The sequence below is a fragment of the Hypanus sabinus genome, chromosome 11 (assembly GCF_030144855.1).
Source record: "Hypanus sabinus isolate sHypSab1 chromosome 11, sHypSab1.hap1, whole genome shotgun sequence".
Taxonomy (NCBI): Eukaryota; Metazoa; Chordata; class Chondrichthyes; order Myliobatiformes; family Dasyatidae; genus Hypanus; species Hypanus sabinus.
Window position 1 is genome coordinate 34,033,350 of NC_082716.1, and position 25,883 is coordinate 34,059,232.

General features: G+C 42.2%; 1 protein-coding gene across 6 annotated transcripts in view; it reads left to right on the top strand.

The window, feature by feature from the left end:
• Positions 1 to 25,883, top strand: part of LOC132401837 (BTB/POZ domain-containing protein 19-like) — a 187,861-nt gene that overhangs the window by 144,388 nt on the left and 17,590 nt on the right. For 5 of the 6 annotated variants that reach the window (XM_059984099.1, XM_059984101.1, XM_059984097.1 and 2 more), the window contains 3 exons: positions 413 to 481; positions 7,781 to 7,912; positions 9,368 to 9,493. In XM_059984099.1, the coding sequence (XP_059840082.1) occupies positions 413 to 481; positions 7,781 to 7,912; positions 9,368 to 9,493 (327 nt within the window). The remainder of the gene's footprint in view (positions 1 to 412; positions 482 to 7,780; positions 7,913 to 9,367; positions 9,494 to 25,883) is intronic. The other variant, XM_059984100.1, reaches the window with a different exon arrangement.

Here is a 25,883-nt window from a genome sequence, read left to right on the forward strand (position 1 = left end):
ATCAACAAAAATTGTTGCACGTTTTAAAATTTTGGCCATTTTGTAATGTCAACGTGTATTATTGTCAGATTTCTTAAAGTAGCTCGTGTGTCTGTAATGGAAACAGCCAGGGGAAATGCACAGAATCCTTTACAGCAAGTTCATTATTTTAGTGTTAAACCACAGATAGCCTGGGAAGAACAAAGTTTCTTGACAGTTTCATGGAATCATGATGGCAGATAACCTTAGTTTTACTGGCAGCCAGGATCGTCCGGTAGTAATTTTTAAGGAAGTGTGTAAATAGAGTTCAGGATGAGTGGTTTTGCAGCTTGAACAGATTTCTTTGTCACCTGTACCATGTGTGAATGCACAATGTTTCTCAACAGCAAAAGCCTGTAAGATAATCATAATTTATCGCTTTGTATTTTCACAGGCAGCGGTGACATACAGACAGACTGACATGAAAGACAAATGTTTGACTTTCATCCAGAGCCACACTAAAGTAGGTATTGAGAAAGGCCAATTTTTACACCAGCTGGTTGGCTTCCCTTTTAAATGAATTGTTTTATTTACTCACTTTACAAAAGTAATCAATTGTAATCAAGCTTGGACCACATGCAGTTCAATTGCCTATATTGAAGCAAACTGAAAGATTGGTGCTTTATCATGTATGGGATCTACCAAACTTGAAGAGTATAAGCATCAGTTTGAAACAAGCATGCTGTTGATTGTTGCGTGGTGCCACAGCAATAACTTATTTACAAACAAGATATTTTATTTAACCTGTTACTGGATTATTTATGACGGACTGTTATGGTGGTTGTGTTCTACTTTCCTGGGATGGGCACAGTATAATTTAGTTTTATAATCTAGGTACACTTAAGATAGATTTTTTCTTGCTTCCATTCTTTAAGCTGTTCGAGTAACGCACACACAATGCTGGAGGGACCCGGGTCCTAGTGAGGGGTCTTTACCTGAAACATCGACTCTGTTGGAAAGGAACGTAAACTGTGTTTCTGCCCAAGACCCTTCATCAGGACCCAGGTTTCTCCCAGCATTTTATGTGTGTTATTCTGCATTTCCAGCATCTGCAGAATCTCTTGTCTTGAAACTTTAAGCTATCACACCACCAGGTTCAAGAGTAGTTACTACCCCTCAACCATCAGACTTTAGAATCAGAGGGAATAGCTTCACTCAACTTCATTCACCCCATCACTGAACAATTTCCACAACCTACGGACTCACTTTCAAGGATTCTTCATCTCATGTCCCCTATATTTATTGCTCATTTATTTACTATTATTATTTTACTAGTTTTGTTTTCTGTGAATGCTTACAGAGAACAAATCTCAGCTTTGTGTTTGGTGACATGTGTGTACTTTGAAAATGAATTTACTTTGAGCTTTGAGCTTTAGAAAGACAGAATTTCAGAAGTATTGGAAATTTATTTCCAATTGGTCATATGGCATAAACATACCCTAAGCGAGTAACCACAGCATCCTAGGGAATGTTGACCCCCCCCCCCCACTTGGTATGGAAGTCTACTTGTATGATAATCACCTTTGTTACCTTCTTGGCATATTTCTGCAACCATCTTTTTGTATGCAATTTGTGCTCCTTCCATTCCAGCACCATTGGGAATTATCACGGTCCTAGAGTTTGGCACTTTGTTATTTCATATTGCTGCTGACCTCTCAGGCTCACCTTTAGAGCTTCTCTACTTCCAATGTTATTTAATGGAGTCCTCTCTGGAATTGGAATTGGTTTACTATTCTTACACACACTGAGATACAGTGGAAAAACTTGTCTTGCATATTGTTCAGACAGATCAAACAATTACACAGCACATTGAGGTAAAATAACAACAGAATGCAGAATGAAGTGTAACAGCTACAGAGAAAGTGCAGGTATATAATAGATGCAAGGTCATAACAAGGTAGATTCTGAGGTTATGAGTCCATCTCATCATACTAATGAACTATTTAATAACGGCAGGGTAGAAGCTGTCCTTGAGCCTGATGGTACATGCTTTCTGCTCGATTGAAAAGGGAAGAAGAGCCAGGGGTGGGTGACGACTTTAATTGTGCTGGCGGCTTTCCTGAGGCAGCAAGAAGATCTGCACACCTAGGGTATTGTACTACATGTTGTTAAGTATGTTTTGACATTGCACGGTAGTTGTTATTATTCAGCAACAGACATGGATGTCTTTTAACCAGCTTTCTTCTCCTTACTTTTCAACCTTAGCTCATCTGCTTACATGCTGATAGTTCCCATCCTGGTCATTTTCAATTGAAGATCTTTACCCTCAAAGGTCTAAAAATTTTAATTCTCTCTGCTCACTGAAACCAGACATGTAGTGGCTGCAAAATATATCTCCATTGAACCTGCTGCTTAATTGTTGGTTGCAATTACAACCACCTCTTTCAAGGGACATCCTCCAGAAGGAGGTAGAATCCTTTAAGCATGGAGTTTGGGCTCTGATGAACTCACTGGGGCCAACAGCAATTTTGTTCCGAGTACTTAACAATAATTTTATCTGTAGTAACAGCCTGGTGTCAGGGAGAACTGGGGGTGAAAACAGCCCAGATAGTTGAGTTAATTTTAGCACATTTTCCTTGTGGACCAAAGAGACAGAAGGAAAAGGAACTCAGCCTCTTCACCTCACCTGACAACTTCCTCTTCCCCTTACCTCTGCAAAGTTACACCCATTAATCCAACCACTTATCCCAGAATCAGCAATTACTTATCTTACTACTGAAGACAGTAGTCTTGTGTTAGATTTAATCAGAAGACTGAAGACCATGAAGCTGCAAACCAAAATATCCTAGGCCACAAGAGGCAGATCTCACTCCCACATTTTATGCAAGCAATTAAAATTGATCATAAAATGTCAGCAGGCTGTTTGACTGTGCAGAGTAAATAAACTATATATTCTCTCATCAAGTTCCCCATACGCACGCTCTGGCAAGTTGTTCTGGACCCAAAACTTTGGATGATTTCTGGCTACCAAAGTAAGACTACTGAGGTGCTCCCTACCACTGATTTATTCCTGGTTTTGAAAAATCATAGTCTGTATGACTATATTAATGAACTCCAAGCCTTTGTTCTGCTTACTTTTTTTTACTGACTAAAAATTTTCGCGTTTTACAAATTGTTCCCTGTATTGATCCTTTTATTTTAGAAAATCTGAATCATATTTAAATTCACCTTTGCTTGCAAATACTGTATATATAACTGTGAGGTTGACGGTAGTGGAGAAAACAGCTGGTCTGTCAAAGTGCGTACCACACCACCTTGCCTGTAATGTCACGATTGGACATTCCCTGTCTCCCCACTTCTTCCGCCCTACATAAATAGAAGCAAATTACGCTGAATGCATATCTGAGCTTGAAGCTCTGAAGGTATTTTTACATTGACACTTGCTTGAGCTAAGTCACTGAGCAGTTGCTGTTGTTACAGAATTGTAAACACACAAAAACAAAAATCTGCCATTCTGCCAAGATAAAAGGGATGGCCCTCAAGAAACAATCAAAATGAAACCAATGTAAGCGTAAAGTTTCTCAGGGGTGGTGAGAAAGTAAAAGGTATGGTGTTAAACTTATTCTGACCCAGGAAATACAAAGAATGGTAGCAATGTATCAGCAAGTCATCCTGTTAAACTTTAGTTATTTTGCTCAATTTAGCTGCTGGATGTGACTAATTGCTTCCTCTTGTCAGTTTACTGTGCTAAGAATAGCTCATTAGGACCTTTGTCCCACGACAGCATGAGGTAAAATGAGTGTTTAACGGAGGGGGCAGATTGCCAGATGCAAGGAATGTGCTGGTATTTTTTAGTTGAAATTATTACCACTTCTACTAATTTCAGTGTGTAACAAAAGCGCTTTTAGAAATGAAGCAAATTTTTGATGCAGAGTTCTTTTCTTGGGTTAGCAGTCATTTCCAATAATAAAGTTGACCAGCAAACTGTGGTCTTTTAAGAGTTAGCAAGTCTGATTATGTGGCACTGGTTTTGGATGGGATAGTGTTACAAAATGGTGCTGCACATATGCCTATCCTGGAAGCCTTTAGTTTAAGTCTCCATGTTGTACAAGACACTCTTTAGTCATTCAAGTCATACATTAGAAGCATGCAGGATCTTTGTTGTAATACATAAATAAAGGATAAATGCTAGTTTTGGGATCCTTTAGTGAAATTCTTACTTAATAATTGCAATGACAGTGTAGGTCATTTGGCTCTTCGCTCTACACCTGCTCCCACAAAATCAATCCCAGCAGCCCCCTTTGCCCTCTCCTCATTTCCCTGTCCTGTCTGACTTTACTCTCCCAATATGTAATTCAGTATGTGACAAATGTCTCCAGCAAATCTGGTACTAACCGTACAGAAGGATCTGAATCAGGGCTAACTGGAGAGCCCATTAATATTACGTGATTAGTTGCTAATATCCCCTGAAAAATGCTCATCAACCTCTGGGCTATATTTGTTTTCTTTTGTGAGCCTGAATTGATTGTTTTGGAACAACTTTTTTTTTAATTCCCGAAGTAATTGCTTTCCCTGTATTTCATTTCCTTCAAGAATGTTCTGTTAGATCTGCCTTTGGAGTACTGGCTGAATTTTTATCCAGATAAAGGACAGTATAGGCCATTTTCCATGGAGCTGTTGCAGCACACTTAAAGAGTGGTTGCTAATCGTTCCAGGAATGAAATTTAGTTTCAAGCAGTCTTCTCAATATTGTGGCCCTCCCCTTCTAGTTATATTCCCACGATTGATCATCCCAATCACCTGTCTCAGATTTGTACATTATTGATGACTCTCCACTTCTGTGTCACCCACATACCCCTCAGGTGAATTCCCTGGAAAGGGGGCCTGCAAAATAGTCCTTCCAGTCACATTGCCTTGTATCAAACTGTCTTTTCCTCCCTATGGCTATAATGTAGCTCTCCTTGTAAAATGATGGGACATTGTTAATTGTTTCAATGTTGTCTGATTTTTAACCACAGGACCACAAGCAATAACTGGTGCAATGTAAAATTGACCTCACTTTTGGTCTTAGTGTAAAAAGCTGTCAATATAGTTTTCTGCGGCTCTTATCAATGAATTAATTTCTAGGTACCTAAATTTCATACTCCCACTACAATCTACAGACAGTGCAAGATTTATTTCTATGAAATTAACATAAATGCAAATAGAGCCCAAGTTGTGGGTGTCACACTGTTGACTTTATTTGCTCTACTGTCTTTGAGAAGTGCAAAGCATGTTACAGAAGTCACAGGACCACTGTAGCAGCCAGTGCTACCCAGCAGGAGGAGTGGTGGAATAAATCACGTATGGGTTAGGTTGCTCACACTGGCTTTGTGGCAAAAAAAAGCACAACAGTGTTTCTTCTAGCTCAAGCAACTGAAGAAATTCAAGGGTTCAAAGGTCAAGTTTCATGTCAGAGAAATGTATACAATAAGTCCTGCCCCAAAGAATGAACAACAGTTAAGCGTGAGAACCCCAAAGTCCCCCCACCCCGTGTGTAAGTGAGCAACGCTTGATGTTGTTGCTAATCATTCCAGGAATGGCCCCAGTTTGGCCCCAAATCCTCAAGATCTTCTACAGGGGCATCATTGAGAGCCTTCTGACTGGCTGTATCACCACCTGATACGGGAACTGCACCAACCTTGATGGCTGGGCACTGCAGGGTGTGGTACAGACAGTCCGGCGTATCTGTGGATGTGAACTTCCCTCCATTGTGGACGTTTACATCAGCAAGTGCAGAAAGAAGGTCTGGCAGATCATCGGGGACATCAGTCACCAACCATAAAACCATAGAACATTACAGCACAGAAACCGTCCTTTTGGCTCTTCTTGGCTGTGCCAAACTATTTTTCTGCCTAGTCCCACTGACCTGCACCAAGACCATATCCCTCCATACCCCTGTCATCCACATACCCGTCCACGTTTTTCTTAAATGTTAAAAGTGAGCCTGAATTCACCACTTCAACTGGAAGCTCATTCCACACTCCTGCTACTCTCTGTGTGAAGAAGCCCCCCCAATGTTCCCTTTAAACTTTTCCCCCTTCACCCTTAACCCATAAACAGTATTAGCTGTTTCCGTCTTGCGAACAGTACCACCGCATCACAGTTAGGAAGCTACGGGACAGCTTCTTCCCACGAGCCACTAGACTTTTAAATTCACATGTCTGTACGAAGTCGTAACGCAAAGATCCCTCATGTTGTGCGATGGATGTAAGATTTAAATAAATTTTAAACTTAGTAATGTATAAAATGTTTATCTAAGCTGCTTTTGCTATTTAAATAGTTTGCAAAATGTAACTGAAAAAGGCAGTTCCTCTTGTCACTCTAACGGGCTGTGGGGGAAATCGTGAAATACTTAGCGGCTGCATTGCCATCAAAGGATATGATTTGAACTGCTTCCTAACCAAAGGAGCAAACACATTTCAGGTTATTGCTGTCATATTTTGATCCACATTCTTTTTTCTTCTTGGAGTTCCTCTTGGGTATTTTAAATTTCTGATTGCTAAAGGGTATTGATATGCTTCTATATGAGGTTATTAAGGAAATTAATGTCTACAGAATTTGAAGTACAGCTTTGCAGCATTGGTTAAGAAGCAGGAGGTATGGAGCACAGCTGAAGGGAATGTTTTTTGAGCATTGAGATCAATGATGTTCCTCAAGGCCCTTGGGGTTTCAGACAACCTGAATGAAAAAATAAGTATTTAGCAATCCAAGTTTGCAAATGAACCCAGAAGGCATGGTAAATGTTAGGGTTAGGAGCAGGAAGTAAAAAAAAAATTGACTAGTGAATGGGCAAAACTGTAATAAATGGAGTTGAATATGGAAAAGTGTGATAATGTCAATGTAGATTTTGTTAAGACTAATCATTCATGTGAAAGAAACAAAAATCTCTTTTTCATAGTCACTCTCTTCCCAAGAACCTATATGGTATAGAGAAAGAGCATAATACAATTTAATAATGGTCTCTGCATTGCTTTTTAGAGCAAACTCTAATCTAATATTATGCTGAGTTTGTTGATTTTAGCATGTTGTGGAATTTCGTAATAGGCTTGATGATTCCCAAGGAATGAAATGAGAAAAATAGATCAGGTGCTACTCGGGATTGTAGTCTGGTGGGTTCTGCTGGAATGTACGTGGGAGCGAATTTGTGCTTGGTTATCTAATTGACTTCTGAGGTTGAGTTATTCAACCTTTGCAGACTGAAAGAATAAGAGAAAGGCCGACAAGGAAAGTAAAAACTTGCATTTAAACAGTTTGCATCAGCCTAAGATGATTTAAATCGGCCTCCAGCCATGTGTTACATGTTAAATTTTAGTACTGGGAAAAATGACCTGCTGATAACACCCGACTCCCTCCGCAGTGAGGTCAGTCTTGCATCTTTATTGTGGAATTCTGGAACAGAACAGAATGGTTTCAGTAATCTAATACCAAGAACATATCAATCAGATTTAATTTTACCTCAATTCGCTGCATTGTCTACAGCCAAGTAGAACTGATTGCAAAGTGTAATGAAATAGACAGAAGAAAATCTACACATTTTAGAAGAAACACAGAAGGGAGAGAAAATCTTCAAGTGGAAGTAAATAACAGTAAAAAATACTTGATGACTAGGCATAGATTTGGTATTCCAAATGTGACTGATTCCATGTGTTGAAAATCTTTGTGTATTGAGTCCTGAATATTCATACAGAATTAATTAAACAGATGGTATACTCAAATGTATAATTTCCTTTGTACTTACACAGGCAGTTTTAAAGAGTAGAATCATTTGATTTGTCTACAGAGTATTGTGAAGACCCAAGGCTTCCATGAACTTTCTGATCCTGCCATGCTTGTTATTCTGCAAAGTGACTTGCTCACTATTGATGAGCCTGATTTAATTAACTTTGTCAGAGAATGGGCACATGTTAACTCAGTAAGTATAATCATGTGAATTTTGACTTGGCTCTTCTGTTCTCTCTTAATTTTATCTTATAAAAAGTTAAATTTTAGGTACTAATCTCAAAACATAATACTGGTATTTGATTTTTATGTGTATTTAGTTCCAAATTTTCATTTGGCCCGTTGAGTCTATCTTGGCTCAACATTCCCCACATCACCCAAATGCTTGTTGGCATTTTCATCAACCCCACCTGCAACCGCAATGCCTCCCTTTCATGGGGAAATTATTACAATGGCCATTAAATCAACTGCTAAATGCAGACTTCATCAGATAGCACCAGTGGTCCGGACTGAACATCGGTCACTGAGAAGTGAGGTGTCATCTATCTAAGATGTTCACTGTTGGTGCTCAGTGTAGAAGCAAATAAGTGCCTTTCTTAACTCCTATGTTGTGTTAAGATCACTAGGATCAGATTGTGATGAAATGAGGCAACCTTTTTAATAATCCAGGGATGTATTTTTGTACCTGGTTCGTTCATCAATTCATAACTTTTAGAGCAGGGATTTTAACCAGAAGACGTCAATTGTGTTGTTCCAGTTCTCCAGAAATGGGACACGAACCTCTTGGACTTCCAACACATCCGGATGAGCTGTATTTGTTAAGTTCACTGTCACAACAATGTTTTCATTCCCTGCACCCACTCTGGGAGTGAAGTGGTGGATCTGAATTATGAACAGAAACAACATTGTGAATGGGAGTATTGCCACAATTGAACAGATAGTGAGACTGAACATTTTGAAGTTTTCATCCAATAAACTTGACTACATCAAATTGTAAAATGCAGGAAAGCTGAATGTAGGCAGGCAGTGGTCTACAGTAGTTACTTGGAACAGGCAGAAACAAAAGTACTTTACTTCACTCGACTGAAGATACCTAGTATTGCTTCAGCAGCCCTTTACATACCTTTTAACAACCACTTCTTGGAAAGATGAAGGACTGGAAAATATAGTTCTTTTGTGGTGCATACTCCATTTAGTTGCTTTTTCACATTTTGAAACAGGCCCTACTTTGCATTTCAATTTCCTTTGATTTTCATTCACTGTCAGGTAAACCTAAAACCTGAAATCGTTAAGGGCCAAAATGATGGCAGCAATACTATGTGGGGCTGTGCATTTCTGTACACAGATAGGTGTGCTGTGGAACCCAGTAATAATCACCTTGCCATTCACTGCCTCGTTATATCAGGCAAATTTAGTTGAATATCAGCAATGCCTTGTGTTCAAAAGCTGAGTTTCGAGCACTAGGACCAGGAGAAGTGTCCAGGTTGTTCCTTTTAAATCTAGGAACGAACATGAACTCTACACATCAGCATTAGTTGATGATGTAAAATATAAGGATGTGGTCAACATATTGCTGCACCATCAACATACAAACTTTTAAGTTTTTTTTCCCAGAAACTAATATAATTTTTTTTATCCTCCAACACAGGTAGTTCTTGACAAGTCTGTACCAGAAATAGCAAAGGAAGTTGTTCGTGAATTACGCCTTTTTCTATTGACCCCTGATGAGCTGACGGCATTGGAAGTGGAGAACAAGAAAGACAACTTAATTCCTGTAAGTCATAAGCTGTGTGCATATTGAAGGGACAGCACCATCATGTAACAAAAACAACCAAATTTTATTTGTTTACCAGAACAGATAAATACCATGAATCATTTTAAATAAATCACTGTGTTCCTGGTAGATGAAGTAAAAGTGACACAATTTTTTCTTAAACTATATCTCAAAGCAAAACTTTAAAAAAATTGAGGTTTTTTATAGATACATGAAATAGCTCATTGAATATATTCACGAAGGCAGTGGCAACTTATGGACCTTGTGGTTGCAGAATAATCCCCAAGTACAGGTTATTTTTGGGGTGAATATTTATAATATTACCATTTATAGGATAGTTCCAAGGAATCTGCATAGCCTCTATTTTAACCTCTAAGTATGGCTGATCTGTTTATGTAGCAAATACTTGGCAGAGACTGAAAACAGAGCTGTGCCTGATCAGATTGACACCATTGTAAAGAAACAGACAGACTCCAGGAGGCATCTCATGGCCTGGATCATTTCTACATCTCTGCTTCACGACAGAGTTGGACATTAAATAAAGAGCCACTGTGGATCTTTTAAGGGAAATGATTTTTAATGTGCCAAATTGTTAAAAAAAAAAGTAGATTCACCTGTGTCCCTGGTTTCAGTAATAAATTCTTCCCACCAAATTGAAGTTAGTGCAGCCTTCCTTCCTTCCTTCAGTTTGTACTGAGCTTTAGCAGTGCCCCTTCCAGGATTGAGAATTGTAAATAGAACAAGAAAAAAAGTTTCCTTGTATCATCTGGAACCAGGTACTGTCGGGAGTGACTCACAATGCAGTCTTTGTAGGTTTAAGCCAGATAATCTTTTTCTCCATCGGTTTATTTTACTTCACAGTCACTTTCTAAATGGACCAAATCAATCACATTTTCTTAACTGTGGAACTGCATTTTTGAAATTATACTGTTTCCTGCTGTTGAAATATGCCACTTAAAATTATGTTTCCATATATAGTTCTGTATGTAATTCCCTGTCATTGAATGATAGTTTTGATTCATCCTTTCACCCTTAGTCTTCTGGCAGCTTTTCCTCTGAATATTCATGCTTTTCAAACACCACCTCAACTCCAAGACCAATTTTTCATCAACTTTTCATCAACTTTTCATCTTCTGTTCATTTTCTCCTGCTCAGCATCTTAATTAATATCCCTCAATCAAATCTGGTTTGTGATTCTAAGTCCCTTTTGAGATTCCATTCAGATTATATTAACATCCTGTTTCTGGAACCTCTTGGCACTGCGAGGTTGCCCCATTGATTTTGTGTGCCATCTGCACCACTGAGCACAAGTAAAAGACTTAATCCTAAACAATCTCAGCCCACATCTTCCAACTTTACTTATTTTGGTCTGTTCTGAGAAAATATCTATCCAGTGTCACACCTGTGCTATCTTACTGCTTACTGATTAATCATAATCCTTTGACAAGAATTAATTTATGGGCTGAATTTATGACTCCATTTGGAAAATGAGCGTGCAGGTGATATCTGTTCAAATACCCACCTCCCCAATCAAGACCTTTGATTCCATGTCCTTGCTAAATCTTTTTCTACATCACCCTCATCACTTGTTGGCGTGCCTCCCGTTTTCTCCCCTGTGAAGTCTGATTGGTGCAGACTAATATATTTGATGCGCAAGGATAGTCAGCATGGCTTTCTGCATGGTTAGTCATGTCTAACCAATCTTCTAGGGGTTTTTGAGGAAGTTACCAGGAGAGCTGATGAAGGCAAGGCAGTGGATATGGTCTGCTTGGAATTTAGTAAGGCATATGACAAGATCCCACATGGGAGGTTGGTCAAGAACATTCAGTCGCTTGGCATTCAAGATGAGGTAACAAATTGGATTAGACATTGACTTTGTGGGAGAAGCCAGAGAGTGATAGTAAATGTTTGCCTCTCTGACTGGAGGCCTGTGATTAGTGGAGTGCTGCAGGGATCTGTGCTGGGTCCTTTGCTGTTCGTCATATATATCAATGATCTGGATAATAATATGGTTAACTGGATCAGCAAATATGCAGATGACACCAAGATTGGGGATGTAGTGGACAAGGAAGGCCTTTCTGACTTGCTATGGGATCTGGAGCAGCTGAGAAAATTGCAGATGATATTTAATGCAGACAAATACGAGGTGTTGCACTTTGGTAAGACCACCCAGGGTAGGTCTTACACAGAGAATGGTAGGGTACTGAGGAGTGTGGTAGAACAAAAGGATCTGGGAATACAGGTCCATAATTCATTGAAAGTGGCCTCACAGGAAGATGGGGCCATAAAGAAAGCTTCTGGCACCTTGGCAGTCATGAATCAAAGTACTGAGTACAGGAGATGGAATGTTATATGGAAGTTATGTAAGACATTGTTGAGGCCTGATTTGGAGTATTGTATGCAGTTTTGGTCACCTTCCTACAGGAAAGATGTAAACAAGTTTGAAAGACAAATAAACTCTTCTCGGGCTTCCAGCCAGGTACATATATCAATTTTAGCCAACATTTCGATGACAAACTGTGCCACCTTTTTCAGGGATTATGACTAGGCAGGTCTAGTCCGGTGGTATTTATACCCCCATTGTCCATTCTTCCTGATTGGTTAGTCCTCATCCAATCAGGTTTCTGCTGACCCACCTTGTTTATGTAACTCCCTGGGTCGCCTCAGGCTCGCTCAGCTCGTTCTCGTCTAGGGGGAGCAGCCTTCGGCCCCGCCAAACTGGGTAATCAGCTGGTGTGGATGCTGTGTGATGTCCCCGCCTCGCCCAAAAACAGACAGTACACCAGATGCGATTAAATGAGTACAATTTATAAAGGTTACTATAACTAAGTGATTAATAACGATACAGTATATATGAAGAGAAAATTAAAGAAAAAGGCGCCAAACTTATCAAAGTCCAAACCACTTCGTGCACAGCCGTTGGAGCTCAATTTCTGAAGTCTTCTGGCCACCATTCGATCCCCTCCAAACTCCTCGACTCGCAGCTCAGGACCCTCCGAACTCCTCGACTCTCCAAACAGCTCAGGACCCTCCGAGTGGTCAACCAAGCACATCTAGCTTCATCCCCCCCCCCCCTCGGAGAATCTCCCGGCCTCGGACCCCCCTTTGGGGTCCGATCCTCGCCCAGCTTAGAGCATTGCGTCCTCTCTCTCGACCCCCTCGCGCCGATCTCCCCAAAAGCCCGTCAACAAAAGCTTACAGACTCAGAAGAAAGAACATTAATCCCCATTTGGTTTACAAAGGAATACCATTCTCGTTATCAGTAAATTAGCATTCCTGCTAGTTAACAAAAGGAAACCCTTTCCCAACAGTAACAAAGAAAAAAAAGAAACCCCCTTTACACACTTCCTCCACCAAATAAAAGTCATGTCCTCATGACTACTAAATAACTCGCCACCTTTCCTGCCAAGACACCGTAACCCAAGCACAAACAGTGACATCTCCTCCCCACACAGTAACCCTCACGCCCTGTTTTTCAGGCGCTACTTAGGCCAACTATCGGGGAGTTCCCTAACCCTTCTGAGACCTCCGTACCCCCTCACCTAAACCCTTCAGGCTCGGACACAACTGGGGATACCTTGGGCCCACTACCAACTCCTCTCTCAACCTCTCACTCATGCCCCACACTGCACACAGCTAACCCTCCCCGCTACACCTGACTCAATGGGAGAAGGGCCAAAGGTCTCTTCCTCAATCGAGGGAAAGTCAGCAAAAGGCAGCATGTACCACACATCCAGCACATCATCCATCGAATCTGTCTTCTTCCTCATTTCTGTGATCGGTAGCTGCTGTTTGATCTGCTCCAAACGGAAACACGTGGCCTTCACTGCTCCCGGAGTCTCTTCAGCCTCCTGTTCAGTATTCACTGCACTTCTCTCCAGCTTTTTCTTCCTCATGACTTCTTCCAGATCAACTTTCCCCAGTCTCTCCGTCTTCATTTCAAACTTGATTCCGTAGAGACAGTCACTCATGAGCTGCGACCTTCGCCAGTCCTGGCACGTGTCCCGAAAACACTTTAACTCGGTAGTTCTCAGCTGCTCCTGCAACGACCTCACTTCATATTCTCCTGAGGCAAATCCAAACACCAAGAGATCATCCACATACACCAAAACTCCAAACGCCTCCACATCCCCTATGGTCTTCCACCTGCCCAGCAGGAAGGTTGCAAGGGCTCCAGATATGCCCTGTGGCATCTTTTCGGACCCGAAGACTCCTAGGGAATTTATAACGGCCGTCTTCTCCTTGTCGGCCCCACTCATCGGGATCTGGCAACATCCACTCCTCAGATCCAGCACCTTAAACCATTTCGCACCATTCAGACAGGCCATCGCCTCTCTGGCCCTCAGGGCCATATTCTGGTCACTGACAGTGCGCCTCTTCAACGCAATACAATCCACACACACGCTGCCTACGTCTTCCACGGCTGTCGGGGCCAGTCGCTGCAACCTCTCTCTCTCCGAGGTGTCTTCAGCAGTCAACTCCGCTCCCTCGTGGTATTTCGCAGCGTCCACTAGGAGGGTCTCACCCTCAGATACTTCCCCCAGGCCGTACCGCCAATGGCTCTTGTTTGAATTCGGTATCAGTCCAATGCTGCTACACACGTCCACACAAGCAGCTCGAAACTCTGGGTGCATCGACAATGCCTCCAAACAACGCTCACCCGCCTCCTCCGGGCAGGCCCCCAAGCACACCAGCAGGATATTGGTTCTCTCTAGAACAGAAACGCTGCCCGTCTCAGCAGGGTCCGGACACATCAGCATTAACGATTCCTGAACCTCAGTCTCCTCCACATTTGCCTCCAAGAACTCCATTTTCACTGACCAACAACCGTCGTCTGGATAATCACCGGCACTGGTACCCCGAATCTCCAGTGTCCTCAATGTCGTCAAGGGTAAATGCTTCCAATAACGGTTATGAAACAAACTGTACAGCAACTTAACCGGTGCCCCGGTGCCGAGGATGGCTTTAACTTGACTTCCATCCATCCGTAACAACACCTGTGCGCATGGCCCCTCTAAGCCTTCAGGAATAGAGTCTGTTCCTTTCGGGAGTTCCTTGGTACATTGCTGGGAACGTGCTCCCCCAGAGACCCCAAGCCGTTCCCCCACTGGGCCTCCTCTAAGTTTCCCGACACCTCTCGAATCAATGGAACAACTGATTCCCTTGGCACCACAAGCAATTTATCTGCCCCCCTAGGCAAAAAGGGATACCCTAAAAACTTCCCACCAATCTCCTGCCACGGATATGATAAGCCTCCCAGCTGCGGCATTTGACTTCCAGTCAAATCACACGCATTTTCCCACACTTTCCCAGAACTGGCAGCGGTCACTTCGAGGTAATTGCGCCTGACAGTTCTAACAAAGTCACCAGCCCGCCTACTCAAACTTTCAACCCATCCCTGTCGCTTTCCCTCAGCCAAGCACTGCCACTCACCCAACAACTGAGGGGTCCGCTCCGCCCACGCCTCCGCCCCTTTAGGGCTGGACGTTATTCCAATAACCGGGCGGAGCCCACCACTGCTGAAACATCCCAACCTGTCACTCCTCACTCTCCAAACAGTACGGACAGCCCATGGTCCCACCACCATTTCGTCAGCACTAGTCGGAAATCAAACAACGACCTCCAGGCTAGCAACAGCAGCCACCCCACCCAACACACACGTAGCGATAACCAGCAATCGCACACCCACAAAGGCACACCAGCTCTTCGCCGCAGACACAATCCAAAGAGGGCGATCCCACAGCTTCCACAGAAATCAACCCCGGACGAGCCCCCCACAATGTAATCCCCTGGGTCGCCTCAGGCTCGCTCAGCTCGTTCTCGTCTAGCGGGAGTTGCCTTCAGCCCCGCCAAACTGGGTAATCAGCTGGTGTGGATGCTGTGTGATGTCCCCGCCTCGCCCAAAAACAGACAGTACACCAGATGCGATTAAATGAGTACAATTTATAAAGGTTACTATAACTAAGTGATTAATAACGATACAGTATATATGAAGAGAAAATTAAAGAAAAAGGCGCCAAACTTATCAAAGTCCAAACCACTTCGTGCACAGCCGTTGGAGCTCAATTTCTGAAGTCTTCTGGCCACCATTCGATCCCCTCCAAACTCCTCGACTCGCAGCTCTGGACCCTCCGAACTCCTCGACTCTCCAAACAGCTCAGGACCCTCCGAGTGGTCAACCAAGCACATCTAGCTTCATCCCCCCCCCCCTCGGAGAATCTCCCGGCCTCGGACCCCCCTTTGGGGTCCGATCCTCGCCCAGCTTAGAGCATTGCGTCCTCTCTCTCGACCCCCTCGCGCCAATCTCCCCAAAAGCCCGTCAACAAAAGCTTACAGACTCAGAAGAAAGAACATTAATCCCCATTTGGTTTACAAAGGAATACCATTCTCGTTATCAGTAAATTAGCATTCCTGCTAGTTAACAAAAGGAAACCCTTTCCCAACAGTAACAAAGGAAAAAAAGAAACCCCCTTTACATTTACAATCGAATTCCAGTTCTTACTTAGAGCAAAGCACAAAAATACAACTGCAGATGCTGTGGATCAAAGAATATGAGCACAATGCTGGAAGAACTCAGCAGGTCAGGCAGCATCCGTGAGAAAAGAGTAGCCAACATTTTGAGCCGAGACCCTTCATCAGGAATGGGGGGTTAAGAGAAGACCGAACGCCAGTAACAGAGATAGGGGAGGGGGTAGGGCCTAGAGGTGCCAGGTGGAAAACCAATCAGAGGAAAGATAAAGGGGGGAGGGGGAGGGGATAAGCATGGAAGAACTGCAGAGATAAAGAATCAGAAAGTTGAAAAGGGAGAGAGGCAGAGAAGGACCTGGGGGAGGGGGAGTGAATTACCGGAAATTGGAGAATTCAATGTTCATACCACCAGGCTGGAGGCTACCCAGACAGTAGATGAGGTGTTGCTCCTCCAACCTGAGTTTAGCCTCATCATAGCAGTAGAAGAGGCCATGTATGGACATATCCAAATGGGAATGAGAGGAAGAGTTGAAGTGGATGGCAACCGGGAGGTCCTGTCTATTGTGACGGACAGAGCGTAGGTGCTCAACGAAGCAGTACTCAATCTGCGTTGGGTCTCGCCGATGTAGAAGAGGCCACACTGTGAGCACTGGATGCAATAGACGACTCCAGCAGACTCGCAGGTGAAGTGTTGCCTCACCTGGAAGGACTGTCTGGGGTCTGGAATGGTGGTAACGGGGGAGGTGTGGGGACAGTTGTAGCTTAGAGCAAGACCTTCAGCTTTGTTAAATTTCTTTTCCTCTAGTTTTATTTCAACGGCTTCCTTCACCAGGTGGTCCCAAAAGCCAGTGATGCAGCACAGTAGGTTTGTCCCATCGAAATCAATGCTATTGCCGTTGCAAATGTAATGTTTTCCTACCGATGATTTCTCCAGGTAAACCCAAACAATATACCTCCTGTGCTCCTTGATACAGGTTTCCACCATATGCCTTGTCTGGCCGAAGGAGATGCAGAAAAATTATTGTCTACCATTCTTGGACATTCTAATATGATGGAAACTGATAGCCTTGGGCATGGTGTCTCACACGGACTTATATCTCAACAGTAACAGCCACCATCACGCCTCCCAACAGTTCCTTCTACAAAGTTTGCACTTTGATTAACTGTGCAAAAATCTATTTCAGACACAGAGCGTCTCCATAAGGAAATAACATGATTAAGCACGACATTCGTATAGGATGGCTACAATCAGGCCCTTAATAGAGCCAACAGAAAAATCACGAAACCTAACAATGAGGAGGAACCTGCAGCTGCCACCTGTCTTCCCTATACTTCCAAGATTTCTGGAAGGATCGCCAGGATCCTGAAGAAATACCAGATTAATACAATCCACGAACCCATAAGGAAGCGCAAGTCACAGCTTATGTGAGTCAAAGATGACCTGGGACTCAGGGTCGGCTGGTGTTTACAGGATTCCCTGTGAATGCGGAGCAGCATATATTGGCCAGATGGGACACATGGTGGAAACCCATATCAAGAAGCACAGGAGGTGTATCCATTTGGGTTACCTGGAGAAATCAGTGGTAGCAGAACATTGCATTTGCCATGATCATAGGCTTGAATTTGATGGCACAAAGCTACTGTGTTGCGCCAATGGCTTTCTGGAACACCTCATGAAGGAAGATATTGAAATAAAACAAGAGGAAAAAGACTTTAACAAAAACTAAGGTCTGAGTCTAAGTAAGAACTGGAACTTGATTTAAAGCAAGGTGGGGCAGTGAAAACCTGATTGGATGGGGACTACCCAATCAGGAAGGAAGGACGATGGGGGGGGGGGGTATATATACTATCAAACAAAACATGCCTAGACATCATCCCTGATGAAAATGGCTGAGTTTGTCATTGAAGTGTCAGTTAAAATCGATACCTGTACCTGGCTGGAAACCCAAGTAGATTTTATTTGTCACGCATGCAGAGAAAGCACTAGATCTTTTTTCAAGGTTGAAAGAGTACAGAGAAAATCTGGAGGACCTGAGTTAGAAGGAAAGATTGACTAGGTTAAGGCTTTATTCCTTGGAACATAGAAGATTGGGAGAGGATTTGATATAGGTATACAAAATTATGAGAGGTATAGGTATAGATAGGGTAAAAGCAAGTGGGGCTCCAACCAGAGGTCATGGGTTAAGGGTGAAAGGTGAAAAGTTTGAGGGGAACATGAGGGGAAACTTTTTCACACAGAGGGTTGTAGGAGTGTGGAACAAGCTGCCAGCACAAGTGGTGCATGCAAGCACGATTTCAACATTGAAGATACATGGATGGTAAGGGTATGGAGGGCTATGGTCAATGGGAGTAGGCAGTTTAAATGGTTTGGCATAGACTAGATGGGCAGAAGGGACTGTTTCTGTACTGTACTTTTCTATGACTCTAACTTATTAGTATCCTCTTTAGATGTGGCTTGGTGACATAACAGGAGAGGAGAAATTCATTAACCTCCCCCCACCCCCAGAGTTTTTCTACTCTTCAGGAAGTTAATGAATAATTCCATTGTACTCCATTGCCCCCTGGAACCCTTAAATTAAAAAAAAAGTGCAATAAAGCATTGAAATTTAATTTGCCTTGGTCAATGTACATCTAGCAGTCACATTTGTCGCAGGTGCGAGGCACATTCAGGAGATAAAATGAGCCAAAATGGAGAATGGATAAATAAAAGCTCAAATGTAGACAATCAGGAAAAAAATAATATGAATTCAGGATTACTGCAAACATATTTTAGCAACATTCTGGATGACTGTTTTGTAAAAGGAGACAGATAACACTTCCGTACTCCGAAGTAACTCATCATCAACCTCCAGACCTTGGAGTTAATGCCTCCTTCTGCAACTGGATCTTTGACTTTCTGACCAACATATACCAATCAATAAGGATAGGCAGCAACCCCTCTGCCACAATTATTCTAAACACTGGTGCTCCACAACGTTACATCTCCAGCCCCCTACTCTACTCCCTGTACAATCAAGATTGTGTGTTTGCAGATTATATCAGTCTAGGGAGCCATATCTCAAACAATGACAGGTCAGAGTACAGGAAAGAGATAGAGAGCTTAGTGACATGTTGTCATGACAACAATCTCTCTTTCAATGTCAACAAAACAAAAGAGCTGGTCATTGATCTCAGAAAGGGGAGCAGCACACATGCTCAATGTTGTTGGGTTGAGAGAGTCAACATCCTCAACATAAACCTGTCTTCGTCAAGCCACATTGATGTCACAGCCAAGAAAGTTCACCAATGCCTCCAGTTACTTCGGAGGCCAAAGAAATTTGGCATGTCCCTTTCAACTCTTCCCAAATTTTATCAATGCACCATAGAAAGCTTTCTGTCTGATTGCATAACAGCTTGGCATGGCAACTGCTCTGTAAGTGATTGCAGAAATTTGCAGAGAGTTGTGGACACAGCTCAGCACATGACAGGAGCCAACCTCCCCTCCATGGACTATCGCTGCCTCAGTAAAGCAGCCAGCATAAGGAAAGCCCCAAACTACCCCAGACACTCTCTCTTCTCCCTTCTCTCATTGGGCAGAAGATAACAATGCTTGAAAGCAAGTACAACCAGGCTCAAGGACTGCTTCCATACCTCTGCTATCAGCCCCTTGAACAATATCTTGTATGATCAGATGGAATCTTGACCTCACAATCTACCTTATTAAGATATTACACTTTATTGTTCACTTGCACTGCACTTTTTCATTTTATTCTGCATTGTCATTATTTTACTTTGTTCTACCTCAGTAGACTATGTAATGATTTGACCTGTATAAGCATTATACAATACAAGCAATACGCTGTATCTTGATGCATGTGACATTCATAAACCAGTACCATTGCTAGTGAATGGATTATTGAGACTTATTTCATAATTGCATCATCTTTTGTCTCCCTCACTTTAGCCAACTGCCTGTGGGTGAATGTTTGTAAGATGTACCTGTTTCCAGAAAAGCTTTTATTTAATGCATGTGCAAAGGCTGCCAATAGCATTAGGATCATCAGTAGGCTGAAGCACTAGGCACAGATTTCACACCATGAGGGAGATTATGACAAGCTCAGAACCTGAAGGTAATCACGGAGGTGGAATACAATAAATCAAATAAAGTGCAGGGAATGATTATGTAGAAAGGATGCAAAAATTGATTCCCTTTGAATATTTTGTTCATCTAAGAGATTTACAGAGAAGCAGGTATACTCATTCCAATATTACCATTGCCAATCTTCCAGTTTTTTTCAGGAGGTATTCAAAATCTGTGCTGTGACCATTGTTAGCACCCATAAAAAATGTGAAATTCACCGGGACACTGTTTAAAACAGTGATAAAGCAGGACTTGTGCCTGAAGGGATTAAACTTAATGGAGCGCAGCTTTAGACACCTTGCTGCGCACCAGTCTAAGAAAGGCAGCTGCTGTTAAAGGCACACTCCCCATGGCAGCCAGAGACCAGCAATACCATAAGACATGGCAACAGAATTAGGGAATTTGGTCCATCGAGTCTGCTCTGCCACTAGATCATAGCTGATTTATTATCCCTCTCAACCCCACTCTCCAACCTTCTCCCTGTAACCTTTGATGCCCTGACTATTAAAGAACCTATCAACCAACTTCTGCTTTAAATGTACCCAATGACTTCACCTCCACTACCGTCTTGGCAGTGAATTCCACAGATTCACCACCCTCTGACTAGAGAAACTCCTCCTTCTCTTTGTTGTAAATGGACATCGTTCTATTCTGAGGCTGTATCCTCTGGTCATAGACTCCTTTCCCTCTGCATCCACTCTATCTAGGTCTTTCAATATTTGATAGGTTTCAATGAGAGCCCCCCTCTTTCTACTAAACCTCAGCAAGTACAGGACTAGAGCTATCCAATATTCATCATACGTTAATCCTTTTGTTCCTGGATTCATTATCATGAACTTCCTCTGGACCATCTCCAATGCCAACATATCTTTTCTTAGTTAAGGGGCCCAAAACTGCACACAACCCCCTAAGTGCAGTCTGACCATTGCCTTATGAAGCGTCAGCATTACATCCTTGTTTTCACATTATAGTCCTCTTGAAATGAATGCGAACATTGCATTTGCCTTTCTCACCACAGACTCAACCTGCAAGCTAATCTTTAGGAAATTCTGCACAAGGATTCCCAAGTCTCTTTGTTCCACTGATTTTTGAATCTTTGCCCCATTTAGGGAATAGTCTACACCTTTATGCCTTGTTCAAAAGTGCATGACTATATACTTCCCTCCACTGTATTCTATCTGCCCATTCTCCCAGTATGTCTAAGTCCGACTGCAGACTCCCTGCTTCCTCAACAATACCAGTCTTCGTATTGTCTGCAAACTTGACCACAAAGCCATTAATTCTGTCCTCCAGATCACTAACATACAATGTGAGAATTTGCGGACATAATACTGATACCTGCAGAACACTACTAGTCACTGGCAGCCGATCAGTAAAGGTGTCTTCTATTCCCACTCTTTGTCTCCTGCCAGTCAGCAAATTTTCTATCCATGCTGGTGTATTTCCTGGAATACCATGGGCTCCTATCTTGTTAAGCAGTCTCATGTGTGACACCTTATCTGAAAATCTAAGTAAACAACATCAGCTGATTCTCCTTTGTCAATGCTGCTTGTTATTTTCTGAAAGAATTCCAGCAGGTTTGTCAGGCAATATTTCTCCTGAAGGAAATCATGTTGCCTTTGGCCTATTATACTATGTGCCTCCAAGCACCTCAAAACTTCATCCTTAATAATGGAAGACAGACTAACTGGCCTATAATTTCCTTTCTTCTGCCTCCCGCCCTTCATAACGACTGGAGTGACATTTACAATTTTCCATTCCTCTGGAACCATTTCAGAATCTAGTGTTTCTTGAAAGGCCGTTACTAATGCCTACACAATCTCTTAAGCTACTTCTTTTAAAACCCTGGGATGTAGGCCATCTGGTCCAGATGAATTATCTGCCATCAGACATTTCAGCTTCCCAAGCACCTTCTTCTTAGCAATAGCGACAGTGCTCATTTCTGCCCCCTGACACAGCCGAATTTCTGGCATATTCTAATATCTTCCACAGTGAAGACTGGCACAAAATACTTACTAGGATCGTCCACCATTTCTATGTCCCCGATTGCCACCTCGCCAGTATCATTTTCCTGTTGTCCAATATCCACTCTCACCTCTCTTTTACACCTTATTTATCTGAAAAAACATTTAGTATTCTCCTTTATATTATTGGCTAGCTTTCCTTCATATTTCACCCTTTCTCTCCTTACTGCTTTTTCAGTTGCTTTCTGTTGATTTTTAAAAGCTTCCCAATCCTCTAACTTCCCACTAATTTTTGCTATATTGTATATGCTCTCTTTTGCTTTTATGCTGTCTTTGGCTTCCCTCATCAGCCATGATTGCCTCATCCTCCCTTTAGAATTCTACCTCATCTTCGGGATGTTCCTCTCCTACACCTTCCAAATTCACCAGAAAATCCAGCCATTGTTGTTCTGCCATCATTCCTGCTAGTAAGCCCTTCCAATCAGCTTTGGCCAGCTCCTGTCTTATACCTCTGTAGTTCCCTTTACTCCATTGCAATACTGATACTATTGACTTTAGCTTCTCCTTGAACTGCAGAGTGAATTCTATCATATTATGATCACCGCCTCCTAAAGGTTCCTTCATCTTAAGCTCCATAATCAAATCTGGTTCATTACACAGCACATGATCGAGAACTACCTTTCCTCTCATGGGCTCAACCATAAGCTGCTCTAAAGAGGCATCTTGTAGGTATTCTACAGATTCCCTCTCTTGGGATCCAGCACCAACCAGATTTTCCCAATCAACCTGCATATTGAAATCCCTTATGACTATCGTCACATTGCACTTATTACATACCTTCTCTATCTCCCATTGTAAAATGTATCCCACACCCTGGCTACTGTTTGGAAGCCTGCATCAGGGTCTTTTTACCCATGCTGTTTCTTAACTCTGCCCTGAAGGACTCTACTTCTTCCAATCCTGTGTCATCTCTTTCAAGTATTGGATTTCATTTTTTACCTACAGAACTACCCTACCCCATTTGCCCACCTGCCCACATTGTTTCCTTTCAGTACAATGTGTATCCATGGATGTTAAGTTCCCAATTATGATCTTCTTTCAGCCACAACCCAGTAATGGCCACAATGTCATGCCTGCCCATCTGTAACTGCACTACAAGATCACCTACCTTATTTTGTATACTGTGTTCATTCAAGTATAACACCTTCAGTCCCGTATTCATCACGCTTTTCAATTTTGCTTCAGTTCGTTCCACTGACTGCAATTTTTCCCTATCCTCACATCTCACTACATACCACATCTACTTGTATACCAACTGCCCCATCCTCTGCCCTATCACTCTCGTTTCCATCCCCCTGACAAATTCGTATAAACCCTGCCCAACAGCTCTAGCAAACCTGCCCACCTGCCCATAAGGACATTGGTCCCCCTTGGGTTCAGGTGTAATCCATAATCCTTCCCTTTTGTACAGGTCATAGCTTCCTTAGAAGATTTTCCAATGATCGAGACATCTGAAACCTTGCCTCCTGAACCAGTTCCTCAGCCATGCATTCACAACCAAATTATTCTAATCTTACTTGCACTAGTGCGTGACACAGGCAGCAATCCAGAAATTACTGCCCTTGAGGTCCTGCTTTTCAGCTTTCTACCCAACTCCATATATTTTCTCTTCTGGACCTCCTTCCTTTCCCTACATATGTCATTTGTACCGATATATACCAAAACTTCCAGTGAGCTGCATTTAGACTACTGTAGACCTGATCTGAGACATCACTAACCCTGGCATCTGGGAGGCAATTACACACTGAGGCTGTGCAGGAAGAGAGAAAAACTGCACTGGATGAAGGATGGAGGGAGGAGATACACTCGAAGGGACGAGGATATCCTAATCATAGACTCAGGTAAGGAGAGAGGCATTTGTATCAGGGGAGAGTTATTCAGCTAGTCTCACCATATGAAGGGTCTGGCAGGATGTGACTACAGTTTGTCCTCTTATTTGAGCAATGCAGAAGTTACTCTGATGTTTTCAGGAGATGTTGTCAGAGTGAGTTGTTTACCACTGGAACCAGTTATAGCAAATGAATGCAGTTACTAGATCAGCAATTTATTCACAGTTATATTATGATCAGTGCAGAGGAAAATGTGAGGGTGCTCTCAGATGAATGAGTTTTGTGTTAAGGATTATGTTGTGAAGAAGGTAACTTTGTAATTATTGTGAATTATGACTGAGCAGATTTATTATGGAAAGTGTTTCTCTTTGCCCTTAATGGCTTCCCTCATGTTCGTGCCCCATTCTTTTTGTTGATCAGAGAGTTCCAGGTGGCATGTGATGTCTTCTCTTTCTCTTGCTGTTCTTCAGCTATCAGTTAATGCCTCTCAAGATCCAAGTCTGCATTTTCTGGAGAAGCCCAGTTTGATTTCAAATTGCACACTATTGCTTTCTTGGGGTGAAAAAGATTTAACAATGCCAAGCACTGAGGAAATAAGAAGTATGTTTTGCGGCTAAATTTCAAGGAAATGGGCTTTTGTGCTTTATTATTCAGGAAAATTTGCATTCACTGAATCTGTCTTTTTTTTGTGTGCTACCAGTTATAAACATCTCAAGGACTATGTAAATACATTATTCGTTAAAGTTGAATAGAAAAGTTTTAGAGGGACAATTTGTCCCAGACTTGGAAGTCAACAGAACAATTTTTCTAATGTCTGTAAACAAAATGAACACATTTCAAGACAGTGAATGCCCTCTGCACACACTCATACATGCACATACACACGCAGTGAGTATAATTATTCTGTTGTTGGCAACCTATAATTTTGAAGACCTTTAATGTCATCAAAATTGTTTCACACTAATTATAGATTCGACATCAGAACTGAGTTTACTTTGATTTAATGTAGTTGATCATCATGGTGCCTTAATTAAGTGTTACAGCCATATTTTGGTTTTTTCCAACTTATACAAGAGGATACAGTGGATTCAGGTTAATTTGGGCATTGGTTAATTGAGGCAGCTGCTTATTTGGGACAAATTGTAAAAAACAAAAACTAATTGAGAAAATAGCCAGGATTCCTATCATTTATTTGGGACACTATGCCCAAATTGGGGCAGGAGACTGGTGCTGAACGGTTTCTAACTAGTGTCGGATGTGTGTACTTATGTGGCTGCTACACACTGCACAGTGCTTAGAGAAAACGGTTTTTAAATAGCGTCGGTTGTGTGCACTTGTGTTCAAAAAACAGTAATTTTTGTCACTGATAGTGGGCAAGAAATAAGCAGTTTGACAATTCAGAACTGCTTTGCTCACTGTGGGTTCAAGCATTCAGGCTTGGAGATGCCGGTGACTAGTGGTGTTCCTCAAGGACCAGTATTGGGACTGCTCCTCTTCACATTATTTGTCAATGATTTGGATAATGGAATTGATGGTTTGTGGCAAAGTTTGTGGATGATACAAAGATAGGTAGAGGGGTAGGTAGTGCTGAGGAAACGCTGCAATTGTAGCAGGACTTAGATTGGAAGAATGGGCAAAAAAGTGGCAGATGGAATACAGTGTTGGGAAATGTATGATAATGCTTTTTGGTAAAAGGAACAATAGTGAAGATTTTTACTTATATGGAGAGAAGCTTCAAACATCAGAGGTGCAGAGGGACTTAGGAGTCCTTGTGCAAGATTCCCAGAAGGTTAATTTACAGGTTGAGTCTGTGGTAAAGAAGACAGTTGCAATGTTGGCAGTTATTTCAAGCGGAATAGAATATAAAAGCAAGGAAATAATGCTGAGCCTTTATAAGACACTAGCCAGGCCACACTTAGAGTATTGTCAATGGTTTTGAGCACCATATC